The following is a 20,996-nucleotide window of genomic DNA, read 5'->3' as shown; positions in this document are numbered from 1 at the left end:
GATGTCAGAAGTAGGCTATGCAACAGTACTATAGGAATACTTAACTTCAAATGTTTTTGCATTAGGTGTAGGAAAGTCCATTCTACAGCCCTGGCTGCTTTGAATCAACCCTTATCACCTTCCTCAGAATTACTAGCTGGCTTTCTAGCCATTGCAATCAGAAAGCAACCAGAGCTTATATATAAACCTTAATATACAAATTTGCCTTATGAAATAAACTCTAATCCTAGGCAACTTTTCAGTATGAATTTATTACATATTTTTAGCGGTTACTTGTAAAATACCTGCTATTGAAAGCACTGTCCCTCTGCCCCCTTTCTATTCACTGCCCTGGCGGTGCTGACTTTTGAAACAATGTAGCAGAAATCAACATGTTAACAGACTTCTGAAGCATATACAACAGTATTCTGCTACACTGCTTCAAGAGTCAGAACCAGTAGCAAATAAAGGGACAACTCCTACTTTCAGTTGTGATTACATTTACAAATAACTCAAATATCAAAATTTGCATTAAATGTATGTATCAAAAAGCTGCTTAGAATTACATTTACTTTCATGAGGCAAAATTGTATTCATAGGTTTAAAACTGATTTAAGGGATACTATTTTTGACTGGAACTCCCATTTGAACTCTAATAAAAACTGTTTCTAGACTACAACTCCCATGATCCCTTCAGTCTCTTAGCTGATGACTGACTCGGAACCCTGGGTGCTGAAGTCCAGACAAAACTGCCCATGTAGAAAAATGGTGGGACATTCTCCCTACGCTACCGACCTGCTAAGAAATTGTTGCAGCTCTACAGCCGCCCGATGCCTTTCAGCCCACATCACGAACTTGTACTTGCAACTTCCAAATCGCCCGCGCTACAGCTGTCACTCACGACATGGCCCCGGAAGTACTATTCTGCTGACAATTTTAAAAAAATAAAGCAAACTAAAACAAATCAACCTTCGAAAGCTGATATGAGTTAAATGTTTTACATGAGCTAAAACGTATGCAGTTTTTATTTTATTTGAACATTTTTATTCCTGTCCCTCATACGTCATTTTTTATTTCCGGCAACGCCATGTGAGGTATCGCTCCGCGGCACAAATAGTCCCTGTAGAAACTTGAAAATTTCGCCCCAAAATATAAGCACTGAGTGATTATACAGCTTCCGAGCGCATTTTGGGTTGGTTTAGAGATATACTAGCAGGGATTGGAGAATTTTGATGGACTTATTCACACTTTTTAGCTCTTTACCAATACAGTAGGCGTAGGCATATAGCTGAGGAACGCGGCTCCTCCTTCCTTTTCTCTTCGTGGCCGCTGTGGAGAAGCAGCGAGGAGATGGCGGTCAGCATGGTGAGGCCAAATGAGATATTTATTGCTAGGATTACTGTTGCGCATATATGAAAACCAAAATGATCTCCAACAGTCCCTGCCGGGGAGGGTGGAATCGACATCGAGTGTGGCGGCTGTAGTGTGCGGGACAGTCCCTTTAGAACCGCGTGTAGATCTGCCGGGCCCGGCTCGCCTAGCCCATAGGGACAGCATGCAAAGGCCTTACCTTGCCGGTTATAATGTAGATACTATCGGAGCTGTCGTACTATGTCCTCTATCCCTGCCCCACTAATACATGTGCTGCCTGGGTGGATAGTCATCAGATGAGCCGCCTGTTTAACCATGTGCAGAGTTACTCGCTTCTCCCTGTACAGACATGTGTGTATATATATATACAGGAGACTGCTGTTAAAGGGGAACTTCGACCAAAAACTGATTATTTTTTACTTAAAAAAAGTCCAAGCAAATTTTCAAAATACATTAACTGTTATATTAACACTTAATAGTTAATGTATTTTAAAAAATTTGCTCGGCTTATTTTTTTTTTTACAAATAAACTTTAACTTTGTTATATTAACACTAAATTAAGTTATTTGTAAGGAACTTTTTTTCAGAATTTTTCTTCTCTGGTTCTGACTTGGGACAGTGTAGTAGAATGGGGATTGTGGCCTTCATCTGTTCTACAGCTCACAGCACCCTCTGGGTGCCAGTTCCTAGGAAATCTACCCCAGTAGCCTGTGAGCTGTAGGCCTGACATCCTACTTTATGGTTTTGTCAGACTTGTCACCAACATGCCTTTTTTGTTCCTAGGGCTGATGTGGCTTGTACCAGTTACAGTTCTAAAGTATTTTCTAGTGTCCAGGGAGAAGCCACTAGGCCATTGTGACATGGGAACATTTCTTTAGACCAGGGAGAAAAAACATTTTTTTCTTTAAGGTCTAATTCTTCCATTACTGTAAAAAAACAATACATTCCCTCCCCTGTGCAAACTTAATGTGACTGAACCAGTGCTTGGAACCATTCCCCCTAATGCTTTCAGGCTTTTATACTGTGTTCAACTTAGTAGATGATGTATAAACCGCCTTATTGTGTTTGCCTTTATTTTATCACCAAATGAATCTTTATTGTGTGAGCTGTGCAAGTGCGAAAGAGAAGTAGTTAAGCATAAAGTGGGGCAAAAACTGTTCAGTAATGAACATATGCAATGATGGTGTAATTTGCGTCTTACCTGGTATTCAGCGACAGTTGCCTGCTGTCATAAAGCTGGTGCCAAGGGGTGACGATAATACAAGTCTGAGCATTTTGATACACCTTATAAATATTTGGCCTGTCTTTGGATCCTATTTTTTAACATGTTTCTTGTTTTCTGGTTTAAATGTAATCTGTTGCAATTTTGGTTTTATCCCCCCCACCCCAGGCCTGCGCCCGTCCGCTAATATCAGTATACTCTGAGAAGGGGGAAACATCTGGCAAAAATGTCACCATGCCTGCAGTGTTCAAGGCACCTATTCGGCCTGATATAGTCAACTTTGTCCACACAAACCTACGCAAGAATAACCGCCAGCCATACGCAGTGAGCGAGCTTGCTGGTATGTAGTACTTTGATCATCATAGTTTACTTGGGTGAACAAAATTTTATGTCAGATGAATATGATGAGTTCCACTTCATGGTCCGTGTTTCTGAACCCAGTGATAATAATGGAAGTTCTGATTATAAACTTTTATATCGGTTGAGAGGCTACCTATGTTGCAGTCTAGTGTAACAAGTTTTATTTCCCAGGTCACCAAACAAGTGCTGAATCATGGGGAACTGGTCGAGCTGTTGCCCGTATTCCCCGTGTGCGTGGAGGAGGAACTCACCGTTCCGGTCAGGGTGCCTTCGGAAACGTATCCTTTTGGATTAAAATGAGTGCGTTTTTACATGCTATGATGTCGTAATTTGCGTCTTACTCCACATCATGCGACAGTTGCCTGCTGTCATTAAGCTGGTGTGGGTGACTGACGAATATCGCGTTCTGAGCAAAAATACTTCTCAAATCAAGTTTCAAATATGTTAATAGAAATGGCTTGCCAAGAAAAACTTCTCTTTAGATCAGTTTTTTATTTTTTAGAAAATTTAATTTCCTTAATTGGATATGTAGATGTGTCGTGGAGGGCGTATGTTTGCCCCAACTAAGACCTGGAGACGCTGGCACCGTAGAGTCAACACAACCCAAAAGCGCTATGCAGTCTGCTCTGCACTGGCCGCCTCAGCCCTTCCTGCTCTTGTTATGTCTAAAGGTAATCATTTTCTAAGACATTGTAAAGCTGGTAGTGGCACATTGTTGCTTTATGATGAGTTCCACTTCTGGTCCGTGTTTCTGAAGCATCATGATCTTTGTGGAAGTTCTGATCAGCAAAATCTGATGGTGTTTTCTGCCAGTACCTATAATCATCATGTAGGTTCAGTTAGTCTGTATTTTAAAATAAAGGTATTTAACATTGTTTTCAGGTCACCGTATTGAGGAGATACCTGAGGTTCCCCTTGTTGTTGAAGATAAAGTTGAGAGCTATAAGAAAACAAAGGAAGCTGTCCTTCTGCTGAAAAAGCTCAAAGCCTGGAATGACATAAAGAAGGTGATAAAAGGTTTCCCATACTATATTTTGAATGAACTCATTAGTAAATTAGTGTTCTTATTAATATTCCACTGTGTGATTAAAGCTGTCGGTGATTAAAAAGCTGTAAAGCACAGCAAGTTTTTATCGTGATTATTTAATGTTTAAATTCTCTTGTGCAGGTTTATGCGTCTCAGCGTATGCGTGCTGGAAAGGGTAAGATGAGGAACAGACGTCGCATTCAGCGCAGAGGACCCTGTGTTGTTTACAATGAAAATAACGGCATTGTAAAAGCCTTCAGAAACATCCCAGGTAAGTAAATTATGTTAGAGGGGGTGACTGCTATTGGTCCATGTTTCCAGAACTGAGCTACAGTGGAATCTGAATTCTTTTGTATGACATTGATTCTTAGAATTCCCTAAGTGTTAAGTTTTTACCTATGTCCCAAATGACAGCAAAGTTTAACAATTTGCATTTCAGCCTTAATTGTTAGTATAAGTGATAGTATTATTGGTTGCAGGAGAAGCAAAGCTCTGTATTAAACCGTAAGGTAGCCATATGCATTACAATAACTTTCTTGTTACCCATATTTGACTGTTCAGCACTAATGTACAGCTGTTTGGGCGCATTCAAAGGTGCATTCAGGCATTCAGGCCTTCCCGATTGTCGAGATGACCGATATCCAAAGCTTTTGTAGATATCTGTTGCCTCCTCGACTCGCCATACATGTCCCAAATATCATACAAAACCTTGTTTCTTACGATATCAGTGCTGTATGGGCTTCCCTTTTAAGATGGCTTGACATGGCTGTCCTTTTTAGAAGTCTGCAGCTTATTGGCAGACTTGTGGGGTTTGTTTTTTTTTTTTTTTTGCATCTTCTTGATGTATTGACCATCCCAATTTTAATTGCTAGGAATCACCCTCCTGAATGTAAGCAAGTTGAACCTTTTAAGGCTTGCTCCTGGTGGTCATGTTGGACGGTTCTGCATTTGGACAGAAAGCGCCTTCCGCAAATTGGATGACCTCTATGGTACATGGCGCAAATCAGCCAAGCTGAAGGCAGATTACAAGTAAGTATTTGTTGGATCCTTTAGTTTTTAGTGGAAACTTGTGTGTGTCCTGTTTTTATACATGATGATCTCCACTTCTGGTCCGTGTTTCTGAAACTCATGATCTTTGTGGAAGTTCTGACTTAGCCTTGCAGAGCTAACATTCCTACATTGTGCTGCTGTGTTTCTTCCATAACAGAGTCTTATAAATGGCTTTCCACTGAGCAAAGATTTGAGAATTGGCACAGCCTCTAAATCAGTGTTACTTGGTGTATTTGGTTGTGCAACAAGAGGCTGCAGTTCTAACTGCTTTTGTGGTGTTTTAACTATCTCTGGTCTTATACCTTCTATTTTTCAGCCTTCCAATGCACAAGATGACAAACACAGATTTGACCAGAATCCTGAAAAGCCAGGAGATCCAGAGGGCTTTGCGGGCTCCAAAGTAAGTAATTCACTAGAAGAGTATTAGATTTAATGAACCCATAAACACAGCAGGTCTCTAAAAAAACAAACAAAAAAAATCACAAAGCTTATAAAGCATATAAAGCTTTCTTATGAAAAGACACACTTCTGCTAGTATGTGTCATTGGGTAATTCTATTAAGCAGTGTCTGCCTTTTGGCTTATCTAATGCACTGTGCTTAGACATAGTATGAAATATGCAAGTTACATCAGTCAATGAATAGAGTTGTCTTATTCCTACACCCACTTCCTGTTAGCACCTGCATTATTTAGTTACAAAGGTTTTATCCCAGTGTGTTAATGATGAGTTCCACTTCATTGGTCCGTGTTTCTGATACCTTATGATTTCAGTGGAAGTTCTGATATATATTTCTCAAGCCCTACAGCCAGTGTAATGGGCAAGTGTGTGAGACCTTAATTATTTAGCGCTAATGTTATCTTGCAGCAAAAAGGTGAAGCGAAGGGAGCTCAAGAAGAACCCACTGAAGAACCTGAGAATCATGATGAGGCTGAACCCATATGCAAAGACAGCAAGACGTCATGCTATCCTGCAGCAGCTTGAGAATGTAAGTGCCTAAAAGAAATCGATCCCTTCCTGATCTTTCTAAGAAAAGGGGTTTTGTGTATTGCCCATTGGTGTGTGCTGAGGTGTTTGGTAGTACTAGTGCTTATCCAATTTTAGAATGCATGTCTGTAAGACTGCCAGTAGTGTTAAAATGTTGACATCTGTTAATGTCTAAATTTTTTCTACAGATTAAAGCTAAAGAAAAGAAGCCAGATGATGGCAAGCCTAAAGCAAAGAAGCCACTTGATGCAAAAACTAAAATGATCAAGTTGGCCAAAGCAAAGAAGAGGCAAGCCAGGGCGGAAGCTAAAGCAGCAGAGTCAAAGTAATCCTGGAGTGTTTCCTCCTGTTCAGCACTTTGGATTTACTCAATAAATTGTTTCAAACTTTTTAGTGTGTTTAGTATATTTTAAGTGCTGTTAATAAGTCTTTCTTGTAGATATCCTTTTGTGGGATATAGTTAGCTACCATGGTGGCATTTGCTGTGTAAAAACAAGGTCTGCCCTTCTGTCTCGGCATAGTTGCATTTTTTTAAACTTGTATGGTCTGCTCTTCAGCTTTCCCATACAGCAGCCAAGTATACTTTTACACACAGGTTCACTCAGTTTTACTTTATGCCTTTATTTTTTGGTTACAAGAGTCCCGCGACTGCCTGTAGTTTTTTTTTGAAGAGAGTTGTAGTAAAACTGTGGGCTTAACATTTTATGTAGATAGCTGTGGCTGTGTTTACTGTAATGCAGTGACAGGCCCTGTTTAATTGCTTTGTGATCTTAAATCATACCTTCTAAACTGCAGCATCTGTAGATTGTTCTCCACCTGTCCGACATATACGGTACATACAAATTAGAAAAAAATGTGTCTTTAGAATGAGCTTGAGGTAAGATGAACAGTCATAATCGCAAAGATGTCTGACGCACAGAGTTTCAAGTTGGGGGAAAAAACCCGTATTTGACTGCATTTATCATTTACCTTTATAGGGTCCGCACTATACAGCTCGGTGAGAAACTAACTGATGCTTATAAGAGCAGTGCTGAAAAATGCTTGAAAGGCAACTTTGCAACAAACACATACAACTGACACATACAGTTCATAAATATCGAATGTAACAAATTACTTTCCAGACATGCAAAATGCAGAGGAATTGTTTTGCAACCCCCCAGAGGGTTGTGAGGAACATGGGTAGGAGGTCTAAAGCAGCTGTTTGTGGGTAGCCTCTTTATTTATATAGCACCAGCAAGTTATGGAACTCTTTACATTAAATTATAACATACAGATCTTAAATTTAATAAATGAGTTAGAGTTAAAATAGGTTCAGAGTTTAGAGTCTATAGGGTTAGGGTACATATCATAAATCACTGTTTTTTCATATTCCCTATATTTTATAAGTTAATGTCTCATCATTTAAGATGCTTTGAATATGCTTCTCTAAACAGGTGGGTCTATAGCAGTGATCACCAACCAGTGACTCGGGGGCAACATGTTGCTCACCAACCCCTTGGAAAAACAAGATTTACTAGCAAATAAAGCCCCCTGTAAGCCGATAGTGTGCATAGAGGCTACCTAATAGCCAATCTTAGCCCTTATTTGGCACCTCCATGAACTTTTATGGTGCTTGTGTTGCCCCCTCCAAGTCTTTTTACATTTGACTGTGGCTCACGAGGTAGAAAGGTTGGGGACCCTGGTCTATAGGAAGCATTTGGAAGGAGGGGCGGGGGGAGAGGCAGAGTGTGCCAGAAAAAGGCTGAAGCCAGAGAGAAGTCTTGCAGTTGGAAAGGTGATGAGGAAACTCAGAAGTAGAGCATGGGTTGAGTGTATTTTGGGTTTGGGGCTTCATTGGTAAGGGTCTTGCATGAGTTTAATTTGAGAGAAGATTGGGAACCAGGCAAGGGATATGCATGCAGGAGCAGCAGCTGGTGTGGAGTGATGACATAGTTGAATGAGTCCAGTAGCAATGTTTAGAACAAATATTAGTTGTGAAAGGCAATTTGTTAAAATGGCTGCAATGAGTACGTTTCAGTGGTCGGAGCCGGGAATGATATGAGACTGAATAATGGTTTTTAGTTTTATCCAAGCTAAGGTAAGTTTGTACTCGGGCAATGTTGTGCAGATGTTTGAAAGGTTACGCTATTGAATGTGAGAAACCTAAGGTACAGGGGAAGATAAAGTGAATTCTGGTTTAGAGAGATTCAGTTTCAGGTGGTGCTGTGACATCCAGAAGGTGATGGCAGACTGCCAGTTTACTTGGAAAAGGATTGAAGGAGAGAGATTAGGGGTAGACAGGTGGGTATGGCAAAGGCTTTGCCAGGAGAAGGTCCTTGGTTATTTTGGTGATTGTAGTTTCTGTTGAGTGAAAGCCAGATTGTGGGACGTTGAGAATGGAATTGTGAGTTAGATGCTGGGCGAGGTGACTAAACGAGCCTTTTCATCATTTTGAATGCGTACTGAAGTAGGAGACCATGTATTTCAATAATGGGATAAAGGGAAGGTTTCTGTTTGGAGATTAGTTCTTTCTTGTATGAATATGTACCAGTAGAAATTGAAAGGTTAAATAGTTGAGGTGAGTGTGTCAGAAATTGGGTGACGGGAGCAGGTTGTGGGGTGTGAGCAGGCTAGACGTTTGCTAACTTTCTCTTTTGTTGCAGGGGTAAAAAAGTGTACAGTAGGTGCGACTGTACTGTCAATTTTGTGATTGTTATCAAATTGTATGCTGATTCTAGTGTGTGTGTGTGTGGTCAGTTTTGTCCTTAAAGAAATGAACAAGGTTTTGAGCAGTTAAAGCAGTGATCCCCATCCAGTGGCTCACAAGCAACATGTTGCTCACCAACCCCTTGGATGTTGCTCCCAGTGTTCTCCAAAGCAGGTTTTTATTAATTCCGGGGTTGGTGGCAAGTTTTGGTTGAAAAAAAAACAAAAAGCATGATGTACTACCAAACAAAGCTTCCTGGAAGCGGAGATTCTTCGTAGAGGCTACCAAGTAGCCAAACCCCCATGAACTTTTATGATGCTTGTGTTGCTCCCTAAAGGTGGCCATACACGGGCCTATTGTAGCTGCTGATAACGGTCCCTTAGACCGATTTGGCAGCTTATTGGCCCATGTAGGGGCACAAACGACGGGCCTGCCTGACAGACATCTGGCCTGAAATTGGGCAGATATCAATCGTGCAGGTTAAAAAATTTAGTCAGATCGGGGAGCCGATGCAGTCCCCGAACAGACTGCGCCTATTACCGGCGTTCTAATTCGATCGTTTGGCCCCAGGGCAAATGACCGAATTAGCCTAAATTCACCCGATATTGCCCACCCGTAGGTGGGGATATCGGGAGAAGATCCGCTGGCTTGGCGACCTTGGCAAGCAAGCGGATCTTAACATGTATGGGCCACCTTAAGGGCCGTGACAGACGGGGAGATTAGTCGCCCGCGACAAATCTCCCCAAAATGCCATCCCACCGGTGAGAATGTAAATTGCTGGTGGGATGGCATGCGCAGCAATTTGCCAAAATTGCCTTGAGAGGCAGTTGAGTGGCAATTTTGTCTCTGCACATGCCGTCCCACCGGCAATTTAAGCCAATGGAGTTAAAACAAGATATTCAAAGATCAAGCAAAGTGAATATGATGGAAGCATTCAGAGCTTGCAGTTGTAACCAGTTGGGTAACCCTCTGCCTTTAGGGTGGCAAAGTGAACTGACCACAATTTGTCCTTTCAATAAGGCGTATCAGGACTGGGACTAGGATTGGCAGAAACCACAGCAGCCTCAGATGCATTATTGCCAGGGGCACAGTTTCATTAAATATCTGCACCCCTTTCCTAAACTCCAAGGCAAGTTATTTAACAGCTTGTTAAGGGATCATATACAAAATGATGTACTGGAGAATGGCATTATGAGCAGTAATCAGCATGGCTTAATGAAGACTAGGTCATGTCAGACAAATGTGATTGCTTTTTCTGATGAGGTGAGTAAGAAGCTGGACTGTGGGGGTGCAAATGGCACATTATTGAATTAGAGAGGGTACAGACAAGGGCAACTAAGCTGTTAAACGGTATTGAGAGTCCCAGTTATGAAGATAGACTGGCCAAGTTAGGGTTGCCATCTTGGAGTCAGGAAGGAATTTTTCCCCCTCTGCAGCAAATTAGGCATAAATGGGTTTTTTCTTCCTCTGGATCAACTTGCAGTTAGGCATGTTATACAGTATATAGGCATTAAAGGAACAGTAACACCAAAAAATGAAAGTGTATAAAAGTAATTACAATATAATGTACTATTACCCTGCATTGCTACAACTGGTGTGTTTGCCACAGAATGACTACTATAGTTTATATAAGTAAGCTGCTGTGTAGCCATGGAGGCAGACATTCAAAGGAGAAAAGGCACAGGTTACTTCGCAGATAACAGATAAGCCCCATATAATGGGGGTTTATCTACTAGTTATCTGCTATGTAACCTGTGCCTTTTCTCCTTTTTTTCCAGCTTGAATGGCTGCCCCCATGGCTACACAGCAGCTTATTTATATAGTAGCTTTTCTGTAGCAAAAATACCAGTTTTTTGCAGAGCAACAGCACTTTATATTTTAATTACTTTAAAACACTTTATTTTTTTGATGCTACTGTTCCTTGATGGATGTACTAGCCACTGCTACACATGCAGCCAGGTCGATCCACGAGCACTCTTTTATGAAAGATCAATAGTGTTGCCACTTTGTCATGTGATGATGTCATCAGGTGGTGGCTTGTTTCTGCTGGCATGATGATGTCGGGTGGGGTTATTACTTCCACTGGATGCAATTTAGAGGGTTTGCTGTTTTTTTTGAATGCTGAATACCAGGCAGAAAGATCTGACCCAGACATTCCCTGAAAAACTGGACAGGTGGCAACCCTAGAGATCACTCTGTTTAGTGTTGCCACCTTGCAGTAAATGATGCTTGATGCCAATATTATTAATAGAGAAGAATGATAAAAATGTTGAAAAAGTGGTATTTTTTTTCAATAAAAGGTGGCAAGCTTAGCTTAGCTCAGTAAAGTGGTGCCTGTTGTCAGAAAGCCAAGTTTCCTAGATCTACCGTTGAAGCAAATGCATATCAGCCAGTCCCAATTTTTTGTAGCAGGGCTATATCCATGGGCGTCCCCAGAAGGGGGCAAGAGGGGGCACTTGCCCCCCCCTGGAAAAGTAGCAAAAAAACCAAAATCCTTACTCCGTTTCTGCAGTCCCCTCAAGCCCGTTTTTGCTGTGCTCCGATTGGATCTTTCTTCTTGTGGATTCTCCAATCAGAGCACAGCTTCCTTGACAGACAGTAAAATTGACCAATCAGAGCACACATGCACACAGGGATCGGGAGATTTTGCAAACTGGAAACAGAAATAAAGACTGAAAAGAAGAATCTGCCCCTGTAACTTTACCTGAGAACCAACTCTCAACTTTTGATGCAGTTTTCATCCCACAGGTACTATACCCAGGCACTATACCCAGGCACTATACCCAGGTACTATACACAGGCACTATACCCAGGCACTATACCCAGGCACTATACCCAGGCACTATACCCAGGCAATATACCCAGGCACTATACCCAGGCACTATACCCAGGCACTATACCCAGGCACTATACCCAGGCACTATACCCAGGTACTATACACAGGTACTATACCCAGGCACTATACCCAGGCACTATACACAGGTACTATACACAGGCACTATACCCAGGCATTATACCCAGGCACTATACCCAGGTACTATACCCAGGCACTATACCCAGGCACTATACCCAGGCACTATACCCAGGTACTATACCCAGGTACTATACCCAGGCACTATACCCAGGCACTATACCCAGGCACTATACCCAGGTACTATACCCAGGCACTATACCCAGGCACTATACCCAGGTACTATACCCAGGCACTATACCCAGGTACTATACCCAGGCACTATACCCAGGTACTATACAGTTCTAAAGAATCACTAGCTGACATTAAATTGTTTTTTGCCTGACCTGACATCTATAATAATTTATAATCTATCCCCTACCCTAACACATGGAGGGTAAGTTAACTCTTTCCCTCTGAAAAAGCTCATTGTGTGTTTGTATATGTGTTGTTGTTTTTTGCACTTACTATTTTTTTTTTTTTTTGTCATTGTTTTGTTCATTTATAGTAAGTTACAGTGGGGCCAATGTTGTGTATCAGTGCCAGTGTTATAGTGCCAGGACCTGAATATCTGCCATCTGTACCCACTGCTCCTCACTGTATATAATGTGCTGGGTTTGTAAATACGGACTGCGTCTCACTGTATATAATGTGCTGGGTTTGTAAATACGGACTGCTCCTCACTGTATATAATGGGGAGTCAGTACCCACTGCCTTTCTTGCTATAAAACTAACATAAACACATCTAAAGGGGTGGTTCACTTTTAAGTTAACCTTTAGTATGTTATAAAATGGCCTATTCCTAGCAACTTTGCAATTGGTCTTCCTAATTAATTTTTTTGAATAATTTGCCTTTCTCTTCTGCCTCTATACAGATTTCAAATGGGGGCCAAAAAATATTGCTCTGTGAGGCTACAATTTTATTATTATTATAATTTTGTATTACTTATTTTTCCAAGTAGGCCCCTTAACTATTCATATTCCCATCTCTTGTTTAAATCACTACCTGGTTGCTAGGGTAAATAAGACCCTAGCAACCAGATAGCTGCTGAAATACCAAATGGAGAGCTGCTGAACAAAAAGCTAAATAACTGAAAAACCATTAAAAATAAAAGTGAATTCGAATGCGAACTAGCCCTTGAAGCTAACTGATCACAAACACAAATGTTTGCAGATCCCCTAACAGAAGTGCGCGTATGAATACTTTTACTACTAATACTAAACATTTTAGGGTAAAAAAAAAAAGCACCCCCACCCGCACTTTTGTACAGTATCCCTGGGAGTCAGTGGGAACGGCAAGAGGTAGTTGGGAGGTTAACTTTTTACGTCAGCAGCGAATCCACTAAGTGTCACATTAGCTGTAGGTCAGTCTGTGTATGGGCCATATTTAGCCTCCCCTAGTATCATCCTGCAAAAAAAAAAAAATTATATATATATTTATATATATATATATATATATATATAAATATATATATATATATTTATCTGTTGCAGGATGATGCTAGCTTACTTGCCCCCCCTTGGAAAATTTTCTGCGGACGCCCATGGCTATATCTTCAGTGTGTGGCTACCCTAGGATACATTTCACCCTTAACAACTCACTACATTTCTAAAAGGTCTTTATTCACACACACTATCTGGAAGTATGCTGCAGTCTGCACTGATTTATGTTTTTTATTAGCCAATTACACGCGTCCGTATGTGAGGGTGTGAGGGTGCAGCAGTGTGAGGTGCAGTAGTGTGGGGTGCAGCAGTGTGAGGTGCAGCAGGGAGGGTGCAGTAGTGTGGGGTGCAGCAGTGAGGGTGCAGCGGTGTGAGGCACAGAGCCAGTTTGAGGAACACGTCAGCCAGCCATAGAACGCCCCAGGCTAGAGCTTGGAGTAGCAGATTCCTGACGGAATGACACGGGGGCCGCAAAACTACCATTATAGCGGCAGCTCTTAAATATTCAATTGGATATATAAGGACAGAAAAAATCCTTTCGGTCACATATTCTTATCTTTACAACTGTTTACATGCGTAATCTTTCTGTGCCCTTTTTAAAAATGGCCGCCAGCCGTCATCACCCGGCGAAATATTTTTACGTCATGGAATCTCGCGCAGCGTGATGACAAACCGGGAGCCCAAGTCAGGCAGCTTTGAAGTTGTCCGCTCATTTCCTGGGTGATGCGCCGCCCGACTCGGTGACCTTTATAAGGGGGGGAGAATGCTGAGTCGCCTGCAAGAGCTGAAGAAGGAGGAAGAGACTCTTCTGAAAATCAAAGCAGCTCTCCATGACCAGCTCAATAGGTTAAAGGTCAGAGGTCAATCTAAGCCCCCCCTTTATGTGCGCACATTAGCTCTGGAATGGTTGCCAGAGATCGCTTGGATATTCACATTCCTGCTCCCCATATAGAGGCTCCTGGGAGTTATAGGCTTACATCAGCCTGGAGCCACAGGAAACTGCCCAGTCACACATTGGTTTGCAAACATTTACAGTTTAAGTTGAATGCGACTTGTTTGTTACATAAACATATCACTTTCATTCTGGATCCAGTGCAATTGCCTGCTTTTTGTCTATCCAATGACAGCCCTTTAAACAATCAGCTAATACATTTTCTAAATAAAGATGTTAAAGATCCCAGGGTTTACCTGAATTCACACACCACTGTGTATAATGCAATGGTATTGGTTGATATGTTATATTTAGTTGCATGGCCTCCTACTTATTAAAGGTCAAGTACAGCCCAGACAAGATATGGCCTTATGTTATTATTATTATTTTATTATTATATTATTCCTTCAAGCAGTCTGCTGCATACACAGTGTGTCCCAATGGAAGCAGGGTCCTGATACCAGGCCCATAATGTCAGTCTGTGTGTGTACGTGTGACCATTGTGTACATTAAATTTAATGGACCATTGTGAATCTCATTGTGGCCATGCTTAATATCTCTGTTAGCTTTACCACAGGGTGCAAGTAGATGGTAGCACAGGGTGGCATTGCACCACAGATGTCCAATGACCACACACATAAGATCATTCCTTGATTCCCGTCTGTTGAACACCTAATAAATGTTTGGATTGGCCACTCTCACATGATGCCTGTCCTCTTTATTGTGTTTTAGCAGCCAAACAGACATGCAAAATGCAGCCCCACATAAGATGCACCGAGAGACACAGCGCAGCACTCAGAGCAACAAGTGGAGCTTTTAGGGCTCTGGCACACAAGGAGATTTGTCGCCGGCGATTTTTAAAAGAGCGATTTGGCGACAAGACGCCAATGCTAAATCAATGGAAATCGCCAGCGTCAAAACATACGAGGCTACTTCAAATCGCCTGCTGTTTCAAATCGCACACAGACCCTTTTCTGAGCGACTTGAGTAAACATGAGGGGGGGTTTATTGTTGAGTGTACCATTGGTAGCAGATCGCCTGGAGCTCAACTCGCATGAAATCTCTTCGTGGGTATTGTCGTGGCGACTTGTCGCCAAAGTGCCAGGGGGAAAAAACGCATGCGACAAATCTCCTCGTGTGCCAGAGCCCTTAGATTTGATACAGGAATGGCCTGACTGATAGGGGGCATTGTGATTGGAAGATTTACAGGAATTACTAAACTGGGGGCAAATGAGATCCTGTTTATCTTTTCCTAGGTTGAGGAGCTGGCTCTTCAATCCATGATAAGTACCAGAGACGAGCAAGATCTGTCGCATCCTCCTGAGGCTCCTGAAGAGGTGAGTAACCCTTGCAGGGCTCTGGCCAAATTGAACAGGTGCATGGAGCTTTCAGTTTGACTGTATGCTGTATTGTGATCTCTTAATGCCTATGATGCCCTGTGGCAAGGGGGCTTACTCAGTGCTGAAGGGATCTTCTGCACACACTTTTATTCCTGGAAGTGGTGGGATTGTATCCTTATCCCTTGCGCCCCCTGACTTGAGGTCAATAAAGAATTTTTGGTATGGAGGAGCATGGGAGCATCCTGGGAGACTTCTTAACCCTTTCATGTTGAGGTATAACACAGTAGTAATGGCCCCCCACTCCTATAGCAGCAGTGCAGGGTTCTTTAACCTGGGGTTCATGGACTGACTGGCAGCTGGGCCAGGGAATTCAAATAAATTTTTGCGACCAGCTATTCCTATACCCCGTATAAAATTACATTTTGTGTGGCAACCTGTGCCCTGATATTTTGTGTGTGGGGTGGGTAATATATAGAGATTCTGCACCTATGACTCTTTACATTTTAGGAACAGGCATTTGAAGCCATTTCCATTGGTTAGAGGTGGAATCATGACTCCCTAAGTTTAGGATGTATGTCCCTATAGTGTTAAAGGAGAAAAAATCTCCCCCAGATGGGTGCCACATTTTTTTTTCTTAAAGAACAAAGAACATATGATTCCATGGTGGGTATCAATATGTAAGGCATCCCCCCCCCCCAGTGAATTTAATCACTTTGTCTTTTCAATAGGCTAGTGCTTTTAAAGAAAAAAAATGCACTGGCCAGGGGTAGAAAGTAACTCCACACCATGGCCTCCCTAATTTAGACTGTGCACATGAACAGAAGTGTAGAATCTGAAAATGTTACTGTGCTGCACATGTGCAACAAGTCTAAATCTGCTGTGGCATTTGCAGATTTGTTTTTATGTTGTTTTTTTATGCAGTTTCTGGGGCTAATTTACCACCATAGCACCAGTGTCATAGCCTAAAACAGCCAGCCAGATCTTTGCTTCCATATGCTTAAAAAGCTAGTAGTTAGAGCAAAACTAATTGCTTTCTTTTGGTAACTGCACTGGTGCTCCAATGTTAGTAAATCAGCCCTAAGTAGAGATACAAGAATGTATCCGAATTAATTGCCATAAATACATGTTACAGTGATTTATTTTTCACCTTTCTTACGCAGAGTGAGCTAAAAGTAGACGATGAGACAGCCATTAACCAGACAGAACTGCAACTTGGCTACTCCCAAGAGAAAGAAGAGATGGAGGAGGAGGATGAGGAGGAAGATTCTGACAACTAGGCGGATGAGGAGATGATTTAGGAAAGAGACATTTTTATCGGTGATCAGATCCTAAGCTTAAGGATCAATATATCAGAACTCTATAGATCCTATAGATCTTTTAATATTCCTTTAAAAGATGGCCTTCTGCTGGCAGCTCATCTTTACTTAGTCCCATGCTCCTCAGTGTGCAGAGAGTTCTGCATTGTCGTAGTGGGAGGGGCTCATTGGACAGGTATAGAATGTCTGTAGCCCTTTGAAAGGGAAATTTGCATTATTCAGTATAGACAGGTTCATCACAGCTCTGAAAAGAGAGATGGAGTGTTCCCAGGAAGTGGGCAAGTAGATCAGCAGCAGTAAACGTTTGCACTTGTGCCCTGCTATTTATCAGTGTATACCCTCTCTCAGGATACACCGTGCCTTGCAAAAGGCTGATTCTCGGCAGGCCGAGAATCTGCCCCTACACTGGTACCAGCCTCTACCCAGAAGCCTGCAGATATCGGCTGATATCCACTGCATATGCCTGCATCTGGGCGGAGACGGTGCTTATGGGTGCAGGCAAGGTAACCGGCTGGTGTTAGCACAAGGTTTTTTTGCAGGCTGAGAATCAGCCCTGTGTGGCACTGGCCTTACTGAATAACAAACCCTATGCTGACTGGAAACCTGGTAATGTTAATGTGACATTGATTTAATTTTGCTAGAATATAAAAATAAAGCTGCTTTTGGTTTGCGTGAGTATTCATAGTCTGCAGTCCCCACAATATAGTGTAGAGCCAGGTCGCACAATATTCCTTAGCCATTTTTTCTATTCGACAACTATATGTTACAGATAGCACTCTCTGCATCTAATTGCTGCGAGTGTGGGCCCGGGTTTTCTGTGAGGCCCAGTTCGATGTGCTGTGGTGCCACCTTCACAATAAGAGATTTAAATCTTTAGCGGGTTGTTTAGGTGATGCTGGTGCACCAAAGTGTTTAAATAATGGCAAAGATTTTCACCTGGGTTGAGATCAGGACTTAGACTGGACCATTGAGTCACTTCAGTGTTACTTTGCCTTGTGTAGGGATCATTGTCCTGCTTTGCCTTGTGTAGGGATCATTGTCCTGCTTTGCCTTGTGTAGGGATCATTATCCTACTGGTACATATCACCCCTTCTAAACTTGAAGCTGTTCTACATAATATTAAGTAAGAGGGTCATAGGATTTGGAAGGACACTGGCCCTTATGGCTTTATTTTCAGAGTGCAGAAAAGAAGCTAAAGATTCAGCGTATTAGAAATTTGAATCAGATCACTGATTTACAGCAGAAAAAGGTTTCCATGGAGACATCAGGAAGATGCAACATTTGATCCTGCAAGACTACAACTACCAGCACCTTGGCAGGAGGATTGGGAAGTGTAGTTTTGCCTTAAGTGCAGCCTATGTCTGTTGAAGAGAGCCCTCATATATTAAGGCACTGATTCTTAAGTTTTCAAAAAGTCTGTGAAATGTAAATAAAATTCCTGTACTTTAACTTGTAATCTGTGCAGTGTTTGCTCTGGAGACAACCAATAGCAAATTAGCCAGAAGTTAGAATCTGACGGATATAGAGCACTGCAGAGGCTTGGGCTTTAGCTGCTTTCTTTGTACACCTGAATACTGCTAAACAGAAGCTTATCTCTTATAAAAGGCAAGGTGATCCCTAGGCCAATGTGCTTTAGCCCAACCTAGCCTAGCCATTTAGCCAACTAACAAGAAGTGAATCCAAGTCACACCCAGAGCTTTGATTCTCTGCACGCTGGGGAACCTGAAGCTAAGCAGGAACTAATTGATTTCTATGGGACAGGGGAGGTGTCCTACATGTTAAAAGCACTTTGCCCACAAGAGGGAGCATTTGCTCTATTCAATAGTAAAAATTAATTAAATGGTACATTTTTGATCCAAGCCCCCCCAAAAAAGCAGCCCAGAAGCAGTACATAGAACCAGATTGTTGTACCTGGTACATTCTGGGGGAGGATATCACTGTCTTTAGCACTGAGGGGCATGTTTATCAAAGAGTGAAAATAGAGCATACTTTCCTTTCACCCTTCAATTAATATGCCCCTAAAATTCTAAATGAGAGAAAGAGAGCCCCCTCTGGTGAACTTTTTTTTTTTTTTTTTTTTTATAAATTTGCCCCAAAATCTACATACTAAGCTAATTACTTCAAGGGAATTATTTTTTTTGGCAATTATTATTTTTAAAGGTTTTATTTTGCTTTTTATACAGATAAACAAGGCAACACTTCTGGGGCTATTAAACTTGCCTATTAACATTGGGTATTTAGGCTACGATACAGGTCATTAGCATTACAATAGTTACTATAGAGTGGCGTTGACATGCAGTCAGGTGAGCTAACAGTGCATTTCGCTTAAATATGACTGATGTCATTTGTAGGAATTAATGAGGGGGGGTAACGTTAGACCCTGTACTTGCCAGGTATGTACATTTGATTAGTGGAAGCACTTTATTTATTAGATCTTCCCATTTTTGGATTGTTGTGTCTGCGGGCTCATCCATTTGATAGCAATTAGCTTTTTGGCACTGAATAGGGCCTTTATTGGAAATTATTCCCTGAATCTGATACCATCCCAGCAGGCTCCATTGTAGGATGAAAGCAATTCTGAAGGGTGATGTTCCTGTACTGACATACCACATTTACTCTGGGCATAATACATTGTGCTTGCACCATTCTTATGTGCCCATGTTGGGCCTCATGGCATAGCCAGAGAAGGCAGGTAAGAATCCAGAAATTGGCAACAAAAACTGCATTAGTTTTGCTATTTCTATGACCGCTTTTTTTCATTAATCACTTAGTTTTGAACACATACAGAACATGGCTTTAAATCACATAGTACCGACGTGTATTTTCTTTCTGTTCAAGTCTACCCCATTTTCTGTCCAATAATTGTCACAGGGTAAGGGGAGCAGGCCCCGAATTGTTGGAAGGCCACAAAGGCCCAGGCCTAGGGTGGCATGCCATCCTGACACATTTGATTTTTTCATACCACTGAGGAAATAGGCGAGCAGGAGCAGGATTCTGTGCTCCAGTTCCTTAGTGCTTTGGGAGCTATGCACAGGAACTGCACATGTGTACGACTGGGGAGGGGGGGGAGGTGATGTTAGATGGCCTGCAAATCTGGGGCTGGGGGGGGGGGGGCTCTAACCAATGTTATAGATATAGAGAAACAGGTCATACTTCCAAGAATATCAAGAAAATAAACTGGTCACACCAACCCTCAGCATAACTGACCTGCAGGCAGTGCTACCAGGACTTCATTTTATGAAAGTCTTAACTGGGTAGTTGCCACTTCCAAAACTTTAGAACAGGGTTCCTTATTTATTTTCTTGGGAGGCCCCAACTCATCTGGTAATCAACTTTGTAACCCAAAAATTGGTTGTTAAAAAACTATACCTTATTTCATAATTATTTAAAGTAGTAAGCATAGCATTGTATTAAAGGGGATCAAGAGAACCTACGCTTAGCAGCAGGTGGACCCATTCTGGGTCTCAACCATAGTCAGACTCGGCCAGCAGGACACCAGGGAAACATATTGAGGGTCCTGCTGACCCAGATCAGCTCCCCTGCCTGAAGCTATGGGCTCTTCTCCACCCTTCCCTCAATCATGGCCACCAGGGAGATGTGCAAAGTACATGAGGGGGAGGAAGCAGGTTGCAGGGTTGGTTATTCCTTGTAGAGGACCTCTTAGATGGCAGCCCTGTGGTGTGCCCAGACTCCTCAATTACACTTTTTTGAACGCAATGGTCAAAGACGTTGATTAATCAAAGTTTAGTGCTTTTGTTTTCTTGGGCCTTCGAGTTGGATGGCCCTAGTGAATACTCGGCAGGCCTGGACTGGCAATCTGTGGATTCTGGCAAATGCCAGAAAGGAAGGCTGCTGTAAGATGCCATAAACAGTCACTATTTATTGACCTGGGGGGGCTCCGTGTACCCGATATGCCAGGTCCTATTTTGAATGACAGTCTGGGCCTGTTTAGAGCATCTCCTCAGGTGTGGTCCATCAGTATTATTTCTTTCCCATATTTATATCCCAGGGAAGCTGGAAAAAGGTGGCCATACACGCTCAGATATTAGTCTCCTTCTGAACACTTCTCGGATATAGATCGAATGTTTAAATACTACGTTCTGAAACTAACATTCAGACTGAAATTGTAGTATAAAGCCGTACAAATAAATCAGAGGAGGTTCTGTACATAAAATAGTTTGCAGACACTGGTTGTACCAAAGTGACTTCCTGGAAATGCATTGTAGGTCCCCCAAGGATATTGTCCGATACACTGCATGTATGTATTCTGATACCTGTATCTCCTGTACCCGATTTCAGGCCAGATATCGGTCGGGCAGGCCCGTCTTTTGTACCCC

The 20,996-nt window shown here is 42.1% G+C and overlaps 3 protein-coding genes and 6 non-coding genes across 9 annotated transcripts in view; 8 read left to right on the top strand and 1 right to left on the bottom strand.

Annotated features, from left to right (window-relative positions):
* zwilch (zwilch kinetochore protein) overlaps positions 1–843 on the bottom strand; it is a 30,724-nt gene extending 29,881 nt beyond the window's left edge. Inside the window, 1 exon segment of the mRNA NM_001016216.2 lies at positions 775–843. Coding sequence (NP_001016216.1) covers positions 775–827 — 53 coding nt within the window. The 5' untranslated portion in view covers positions 828–843.
* Positions 844–1,303: 460 nt separating this feature from the next.
* rpl4 (ribosomal protein L4) lies at positions 1,304–6,383 on the top strand. The gene is given in 10 exon segments (NM_001171532.1): positions 1,304–1,344; positions 2,741–2,912; positions 3,104–3,210; positions 3,465–3,603; positions 3,815–3,939; positions 4,101–4,230; positions 4,832–4,988; positions 5,326–5,409; positions 5,874–5,994; positions 6,182–6,383. Coding segments are annotated over 10 exon segments (1,191 nt in total). The 5' UTR covers positions 1,304–1,329; the 3' UTR covers positions 6,323–6,383.
* Positions 2,524–2,623, top strand: LOC116409904. Its single transcript, XR_004222152.1, has one exon. It is a non-coding gene; the product is annotated as a small nucleolar RNA SNORD16 (small nucleolar RNA).
* Positions 2,969–3,038, top strand: LOC116409894. Its single transcript, XR_004222143.1, has one exon. It is a non-coding gene; the product is annotated as a small nucleolar RNA SNORD18 (small nucleolar RNA).
* Positions 3,246–3,345, top strand: LOC116409903. The gene has a single exon (XR_004222151.1). It is a non-coding gene; the product is annotated as a small nucleolar RNA SNORD16 (small nucleolar RNA).
* On the top strand, positions 3,650–3,719 carry LOC116409896. The gene has a single exon (XR_004222145.1). It is a non-coding gene; the product is annotated as a small nucleolar RNA SNORD18 (small nucleolar RNA).
* On the top strand, positions 5,045–5,113 carry LOC116409893. Its single transcript, XR_004222142.1, has one exon. It is a non-coding gene; the product is annotated as a small nucleolar RNA SNORD18 (small nucleolar RNA).
* On the top strand, positions 5,724–5,795 carry LOC116409895. Its single transcript, XR_004222144.1, has one exon. It is a non-coding gene; the product is annotated as a small nucleolar RNA SNORD18 (small nucleolar RNA).
* A 7,417-nt stretch (positions 6,384–13,800) lies between the features above and the next one.
* On the top strand, positions 13,801–18,115 carry snapc5 (small nuclear RNA activating complex polypeptide 5). Its single transcript, NM_001171810.1, is given in 3 exon segments — positions 13,801–13,925; positions 15,260–15,340; positions 16,504–18,115. Coding segments are annotated over 3 exon segments (288 nt in total). The 5' UTR covers positions 13,801–13,835; the 3' UTR covers positions 16,621–18,115.
* Positions 18,116–20,996: the final 2,881 nt, after the last annotated feature.

The sequence above is a fragment of the Xenopus tropicalis genome, chromosome 3, assembly GCF_000004195.4.
Source record: "Xenopus tropicalis strain Nigerian chromosome 3, UCB_Xtro_10.0, whole genome shotgun sequence".
Lineage (NCBI taxonomy): Eukaryota > Metazoa > Chordata > Amphibia > Anura > Pipidae > Xenopus > Xenopus tropicalis.
The sequence above is the reverse complement of the archived record's forward strand: the minus strand, read 5'-3'. Positions and strand labels throughout refer to the sequence as shown.